The following is an 8,567-nucleotide window of genomic DNA, read 5'->3' as shown; positions in this document are numbered from 1 at the left end:
CAAAATCATCCCCTAAAAGTTACCAAGTCTGTGTATTTCCAGCTTTTAGTAGAGCACTGGTTGAAGATCATGAAATAGATAATTTAGGATGCTAGATTCAATTACTGTCAATCCAATATGCATTACAGAAATAGTGATTAAAGTGCTACAGAAGTAAATATAATGCACATCATGGTTGCTGGTTAGAAAACTAAAGTAAATTTTTTTATATTTATTTCTGCAATGTGAGAAGTAAAACCAAGTGCTGTGTATAGAAGCTTCCCTTTTTCTTAAGTATGTTTTTCAGAAAGCCTTCACTGGTGAATTATCAATGAAAATATTTCAAGAACTGTTCTATTCAAACAACACACGCAAGTCTCAGGTCTAACATGTTGATTTTAATGCCATGCAATTCTGCTCACAGTAGGAGTTTTAAAAAAATGCTGTCTTTTGCCTTCAAATTTAGGTCTGACCAATGGTTTCAGGCTTAGTGTGCCAATAGCTACTCATCAGCCACCACCTATCACTTTGGTACAAGCTTTTCTGTGGGTTGTGGAATAGAACAGAAAGCAGCCATCCAGCACCCTGGGACTGAACATACTTGCCAAGAAAGAAAGACAGACTACTTCACCTGGAATACATATTAGAACGGACTTATGATTTTCATTAACCCAAAAAATTTACTTCAGAGCTCTACATAAACAGAGCTTGGAAATCTCAGTATTTCCCTCATCTCTTCTTTCCCTCTTAGTCACTAGGACTAGAAGATTACCACATGGATTTTTTTTTTCCCCATTCACATTTATAAATGCCACAAGGTTCTTTTAAACAAATCCAATCAAATGTAACCAAATCTGATTTGATTAGACAAAGGGAGTTCTGGGATTCTAGACCCTCCTCCATTCATTACTTTAATCGTCGATGATTTTCTTGAAAGCATCAAGGGTTTGTTTATATTAATACTTTCTGAAATAAGTGGCATGCAGAAGTTAATTATATTTTTAAGGGTTTATATAAATATTTTGGTAATTTCTGTAAGCAACATAATAATACTGAGAATTAAACATAAGAGAGAAGTAAAAGTGTAATGGTTTACTTTGATAGAAGAAAGGCTGCACCATTCTCTTAGTGATGTACTGAGACCAATTAATCTTAGTGCACCTTCTTAGGTTCCTTCCGAAGTGTACTGGAGCATCAATTTGGACACAAGTGTTCTTAGGAGACACTGGTGGAGTCAGGTGATCAGCTCCAAGGTTAGTACTAATACGATTACTAAAGCAACAACACTACAATTTAATTTTAAATAACCAATAATACATTTTACTCAAGTACATGGTAAATCTAACTGACAGGTAGGCAACCTTCTGTCAAACCAAGCTAAAAGCTGTTCAGAGAACTGCTAAATAGCTGCTTTTGACATAAAGCTTATTTTGTATTACTAAAAGAACTAAACTTTGGGTTTGCTCTCATCACACCCCCAGCAGTTCATTTCTGTTCAGTGACTCACTCTTGGTACCAGTGCTAGTATTCATGAAGCCACACAATAAATCTGACTGGGGACAAGCAATCCAAATCAAAATTAACATTCCTTTCCTTTTTCTCTCCCCCACAAAAAAAATGTCCCTCATGCTTTTAGGAGGGACAAATCTTAAAATGTAGCTGGTTTTGCAGTTACATTTGTTCCTATGCAAGTTATCCTAGGTTTGCTCAATCTATCTAAAACACCCATCTGGAAGTTGAAGCTATGTCCAAACTTTCAAGACAAGGCTCCTCATGGAATCTACCCTAATCACAGAAGGAACACAATTCTGAAAAAAAAGTTTTGTTTCTCTGTACTAACTCTAGACACCTTAATTTTCAAAAAAGGATCACTTAATAATACCAATAAATTTGTTCATAACACCTGAAAAATCCCACATTATTTAAAAACTCCTATTTATTACAATTTATTACATTTGCATTAACAAAGCAAAAAGGTAGGTATAATCCAGGTAACTGAGATCATATGTATAAAAATTTATTAGACAACACAACTTAAATTCTCCATCAGAAAACTACATACCAGTTTTGTGAAATCCCTGACCTTGATTTTCATTTTTATGTTTCCAAGCAGAAATGTTGCAAGTTGCATTTTTTCCAAATATTGTAGTATGTGGTTTTGCCTTTTGGAAACAGGATTGCGTCTCTGGAGATTTTGCTCTCAGCAACTGATTGTCCTTATGGCTTAAAACAGAACACTCCTAGATCAATAAGGAAAAGTTAATTTTAAAACCATTTTCACAGAAATTCTCCATAAGAAATAAGATCCAAACCTACTATCTGCAAATTTCAAGTACAATAAGTACCTTAAGTACCATCTCTCCCCTTCTGAAATGAGAAAGAAATGAAATAATACGTTTTCTCTGCACAGATCTTTGAAACATGCTGTCAGCAAAAACCACCTCCTTTCAGAGCTCACATGCTCTGAATGAGCCAGACTCAATTCTTTCTGCCAGCAGTGTCTGTGCTTTTTTATTTCCATTCTCTGGAGGTTCTCTCTCTTGTGAGAGTTGAATGAAGTACTTAATGCCTTCATACTTAAATACTAATCTGAAATGCAAAATTGGGCTTAGTCAGGATCTAGCAACTGAAAGACTAATAGTGGGAAAAGAAAGCTGCATAACATTGGTGAGTCCCTCTAGGTCAGGTTTGATACTATACAATTGTTTCTGGGAAGTACATTTCACACATCTAATCCACGTCCAACAGGGTGACTGGGGCAAGACCTCAGAGTAGATGTATATTTTTAGATGTTAAAGATAAAATATCCATCTCCTTTTAATTTTGTAAGGGCACATTTATCCTAGCCTTAAATGAGCAGAGTTCAGAATTTGATGTCAATGGTCTGTAAGACACCATCAGTCTGCACTTCACCTTGGCAGAGAGTTGGCTATTAGCATGTCAGATACAGAAGTGAAGTCAGGCCTGAATGGGCCTACTTGAGGATTTTTTTATAATTTGGTACTACGGGTCAGTATTGTCTCCCCTTCAAGGTCTGTAAACAACACTAAGTCACAGACTATAAACTACTAAGTTTCTAAGACCATAATACCATAATTACTAAGTGAGAAGAGATGATCTTTGCTCTCTTCTCCAAAGAAAACAGCCTTGCTTCCAATTCTCTGCAAGAAGTAGAACTCCTTCCAATCAGTCACAATATTATTGGTTTAGGAGTCTTGCTAGATACGTATTGTCTTTTGTAATTTTTTTTTCAGATAGGTAATCAAAGCACTTGTACTGTACCCAAGCAGGAAGTTCCCCACCAAGTCAGCATGCTAGGTATGGTCTAAGAAACTTACTAATGAGTTTATGAAAATCAGCAGCGGACGATTTTCCCCAAAAAATGTCCTTCTCCACAGGCACACATTTAAAAATTTAGCAATAAAAGAAAGCAGCAAGAACAACAGAAACAAAAATAAGAGACAGACTCCAATACATCTGAAGCCTCACAACTACCATTCACATATGTACCTCAGTTTCCTCTGAAAAAACCTGCCTTTGTCTTAAAACACATTAATTTTATCGCCACCTTAAGATAATTTTTCCTGCGTTTATTCTCCATTTTCGACATACTTGAAATGGCACTACATTAACATCTTTAATATCACCTCATTGTCTCTCCCCTCAGGCTACCTGGAACCAAACAAAATGGGGAATGGATGCTTTAGATGGGAAGCCTCTCACTTTTGTATCACAATTTAACTCCTACCTTTGTTCTAAGCATCTGAGATTTATTCTGAAAAACTACAGTATTCACATCATTTTCTCTGCAGCTGTTTTCAGCCCCCGCAGTATCCATAATGCTGTTTCCATAAGTCTGTGTGTTGTAACCACTGTCCACCTGAAATCAAGAAGCAGGGCTTGAAAAATGTACTGTAATTGTAATACCAATAAATCCCTCGGATACTTGATATGATTTTCATTTGATTAACAGAACTTAATCCAACAAACCAACTACAATCAGTTAACAACAAAAGCAAATTGTAAGCAGGTTTGTCAGAATTAGCTTGGATTAAGTTAAATGTATTGCTGTACAGAGCAACACAAAAATAATTTGTAATTGCTATGCTAACTCCACTGAGAGCAAAGACGGGATGGGAGGGAAGCGATAAAAGTCATGATACCACCAGCAGCATGCCACAATCAATACAAGAAAATAATAATTACTTCCAGAATAATATATGTATTCAAAGTTATTATGTCCAGTTCAGTTTTATAGAGAAGCAAAAAAAAAATTTTATTTTTACCTGAATACTACTGTTGTCACAAGGAATTGCACTGCTTTCAGCAAGAGGTGACATGCACATCCGAGAGCTTTCAATACTGAAAGTAATGCCTGTCATAAAGCTGGTCATTGGTGTATTGCTATTGCCAATTGTTTCTTTTATCCAAGTGTTTTCCTCTGACGCTTCAGCTGCATCAGCCATATCTACAGTATTATTTTCTTTTAAGCCTTCTATATCCTGAAATGATGACAACCTTTGATGACAAGCCTCTGAGTGATCTGGTGCAATAGACACAGTTGCTACCACAAGATGTGTACCATGTGCAAAAGTATCACTGTCTTCCTGACATAAGTTTATTCCATTATCCATTTCTGGGAACCGAGCTTCTGCTGGAGAAGCATTTTCCTTGTCTTCCTCATCCTCATCATGAGTCTCAACTGCAATTGGTATTCTAATGACAGAAGTCTGATACTGGGCAGTCCCTCTACAAGCTCCAAGCCTCATAGGAGAGCAATTTTTAATTGGAGAACAACCATCTATGTAAGGACTTCTTGTACTTGGCGGTGTCATTCTATTTGAGGAAGAAGGAATATCTGGAGACCGAAATGTAAATTTTCTTTGGTCTGTAAAAAAAAACCAACAAAGCTAAATTCCACATAATAGCTAATAGAAAAAATTCATCATCCTCAAGGGCCTACAGTCCACTGAATCATTCATAGCCAACTAAATAGCATTTCACTGACCTCGGTCTCCCAACCAAATCAAACAAACAACCCCAAACAAACCAGCAGCACATTTTAACTATCATGGCAAAGGCAAGTTTCTTTCCCATTTTTACCACCAAATTTGTTTTCTGTGACATGGTTTACTGCACTGGAGACCTTCTATTTTCAAATGTCAATACTACACAGTATTCAAAGGAAAGTGTGTAAAGGCTGGTTCTGTGGGTTTTTCCCAAACAAGTATCAATACATATATTCTATAGGTATTTCATTTTTGGCAGCAATAAAGTTTAAGATGATCAAACAAGTGAGAAAACACATATGCAATCTCCACATATAATGGTGTTAAATACCACAAGGCTCATAACATCAAAATCACGCATAAACGTGGCGTTAAAGCCTTTCCAGGTTACAGACACACCATGAAATACTGACATTTTGTAGAGCAACAAAGACACAAAATGTTTGTGACTTCTTCACTCATCAGTTTCCTTTCAAATAATCTTCATGATTGCATGATTTGAAAACTCAATCTAAACATTCTTTGTCCATTGACATTAAAATGCTTCAGGTTGGGCCAAATCAGAATTGTGACCTGACAGTTCAGACATGTGGCTTTAAACTCCCTCCCACACTAGATTAACCCTTCTAACTTTTTTCATTCCTCTAAGGTCTCAATGTCTGCTTCTAAAATATTTTCCCTAGTTGATTTTTTGTAAGCATATACATTTCATTGTCTCACATATTTTACTGCTAAACAGTAAATGTGTCATATAGGAGGAGACTGCTGGTCTGCCAAGCATAATAACTTGTCTTCTAACAGAAATAGGTTCCCCTAAGAATTCAGCAGTTTTTATAACAAAACATTCTTATAAAAAAAAAATTTAAAATAAAAAAATTTTATAATAAAAATTTTTATAATAAAAATATATGACTCAAGAAAGAATAACATATACAATTAAACCATACCTGAGAGTGGTGTTTTTCTTATGTGAAAAGCAATTGGTGAAAAAGTAGGAGAACCACTACGTGCAGGAGACCCCTCTGAAAATGTGGGACTGGTTATACTTCCCAGACTGTAAGCTCTTGTTCCTCCCTGAATAGGACTTGAAGAAAACTGACCCTTCAGAAAAAAAAAAAAAAAAAAAAATTCAAAACCACACAGCATATGTTCATAACATTAACTTTGGCTAATATGTATATACAAAAAGTGTTCCAAAGTGTTCTAATTTAAAAGTTTAATATGCCAGCACTGAGAAAGACTAATCCTCTACAGTGACAATCTCTATCATTAGTTTAGCTTAAATATTTCAGTGCAGGTCTTTACCTGGACCTTATGCCTCCACATAGGAGGAGAGAGCAGTGGACTCAAACTGTCACATAATACCAACTAGGCCTACTACATCCATTAGATTTAAGAACTCTGAGAAACTTAAACAGAGAATTAATGCTATCTGTGTATCTAGTCAAGTATCTGATCTAAATTTCTTGCTCATATCAATGCTGATGAAAGTCAGCCACTATTTATATTTTAATGTAATCCATATTTTCTGAATTACTTACTTCAGCAGCAGGCAAAACATGAAACTATTTCTCCTTAAGAAAAGAGCATTATACTGCAAGAACGTGACTACTATTCTGTTATAGGAATTCATTACTAGGTTACCATAGTAAACTTTTTTTTAAGCCACACTATTCCTAGGGTAGCTTTTTTCCATGCACTTCAGCCACCAAACAGATGAAACCATATCACCTAAACCAGTTCTGCTGTGCTATGTCCACCCAGGAATAAGGTTTACTTTGTTTCAATTTAAGAACAGTCATTATGTTCTGTGTTCTAATAAATGTCTATTCATCTGAAAACTCTGGTCAATGGAAAAGAAAAAAAGCACATTTAGCCCAGCATTCAAAGATTCACATTAATGTCTTCCACTATAAATGAGTTTATGAGCTATAAGGGAAATAATTATATCATAAGTTCATATCAACTGGTATTTTAGAGAGTAGTTCATGCATTTAAACAGGACTTTTTTTCTATACACATTTTATGAAGAATAGGTTTCAACATGCTTTCAGCAATCTTTTGCATGTTTTAATTTCTACTTCCATTTCACAACATTAGAAAATAATTCCTTCTATACAAAAGAATAGCAGCACAACAAAATAATTCGATAAAATAAAAAGTCAGTAATATATTCTTTTAATACTTTTAGTTCACACATTTTTTTTTGAATTTGGAAAAAAACCCAAACAAACCACCATCCTTAAGTCTAGCACCTACTCCTTCATAAAGCACATCCCATCCAGCCCACGAAACAGGCCACTTACTGAACTAGATGTGTCCAGAGGGCTTCTGCACCGGACTGGAGATAATTCTATTGAACAAAGCACTCCAAGTGGCTGACTACTGCATGGACTATGCAGAGAAGGGGACAAACATGCAGATACACTTCCATTTTCTTCTAAAAACAGCTTTCTTCTGAGTGATGAAGAGCTTAGATTTTCCTGAGACTGATCTGCAAATTCTTCAGTTCTAAAATATTCACCTAGAAATTGCGGGAAAAAGTTGTTTCCAATAAGAATGCAGAAAAAAAAAAAAAATCTTACTACAGAGACATACATAACTAAATTAAAGCATTTAATCCAATTGACCAATGCAGCAAATCATTAATCTAATTAGGCACCTATCCCAAAGGATTGCTTGTTACCACTACAAAAAGTCCACTCTGTCCACAAAGGTTCCACTTCTGCTTATCATCGCTTAATACTAGGGTCTGAATTTAAAAAAAAAAAAAAAGTATATATATAGGGTAGCATCTACTTACTGGTCTTTTCCCAATTCCTCACATCTGAGTTGCAAAAGTGCAAAAGTGATTATTTTACTACCCAAGAAAAACTAAACTAACTGGATATTCCTTGTAGAAGAAATTTTTAATGAACTCAAAAATTATGTGTTGATGGAAGCATTTGTTAAGACAAAAAACAAAGGCAATAGATATAGTATTGCTTTTCTGTTTTAATTTTGATGACCCACAGTCAGGGTTGTGAAATTCAATACTGGGATAGCTGCACGCAGACGAAACCCTCTGAGCTGGTTGTACCCACTGTTCCCACATGAGCAGTAAGAACAGGCCTTTCCACCCTGAGAAGCTTGAGAAGGTGGCAGCAATTGCTTGACGTAGCATTTATAATCAGAGAGTTAATTTGGACTGTTGCCTCTGTTGCATCCTCACTCAGCAGTCATGGCTTTTTTGCTACCACATAACTTCTAGTCACCACCATGGTTTCAGTTAAATTAAAGGCAGGGTTACAGCACAGCTTTACTCAAGGTAAGGTTGGGCTACGAGTCTCACAACCAGTCATCTGTAAGTCAAACAGCTCTGCTGAGTTAAGTAACTGCTCTGTTTGGGGGAGGCAGGAGTTATCTTCTGCTTACTACCTTTTATGCATTTGTTAACTGTTAATCAATTTCATAGAATCATAGAATATCCTGAGTTGGAAGGGACCCACGAGGATCATCAAGTCCAACTCCTGGCCCTGCACAGGACCATCCCCAAGAGTCACACCATGTCCCTGAAAGTATCATCCAAACACTTCTTGA

The 8,567-nt window shown here is 36.0% G+C and overlaps 1 protein-coding gene across 7 annotated transcripts in view; it reads right to left on the bottom strand.

The window, feature by feature from the left end:
- Positions 1-8,567, bottom strand: part of BORA (BORA aurora kinase A activator) — a 34,618-nt gene that overhangs the window by 16,573 nt on the left and 9,478 nt on the right. For 4 of the 7 annotated variants that reach the window (XM_064645876.1, XM_064645873.1, XM_064645875.1 and 1 more), the window contains exons 8-12: positions 7,295-7,512; positions 5,936-6,089; positions 4,266-4,867; positions 3,728-3,859; positions 2,042-2,219 (exon numbers count right to left, since the gene is read on the bottom strand). In XM_064645876.1, the coding sequence (XP_064501946.1) occupies positions 2,042-2,219; positions 3,728-3,859; positions 4,266-4,867; positions 5,936-6,089; positions 7,295-7,512 (1,284 nt within the window). The remainder of the gene's footprint in view (positions 1-2,041; positions 2,220-3,727; positions 3,860-4,265; positions 4,868-5,935; positions 6,090-7,294; positions 7,513-8,567) is intronic. The other 3 variants (XM_064645877.1, XM_064645879.1, XM_064645878.1) reach the window with 1 other exon arrangement.

Source organism: Pseudopipra pipra, chromosome 2, assembly GCF_036250125.1.
Source record: "Pseudopipra pipra isolate bDixPip1 chromosome 2, bDixPip1.hap1, whole genome shotgun sequence".
NCBI classification, from domain to species: Eukaryota; Metazoa; Chordata; class Aves; order Passeriformes; family Pipridae; genus Pseudopipra; species Pseudopipra pipra.
This window is presented reverse-complemented; position numbering and strand designations above follow the sequence as displayed.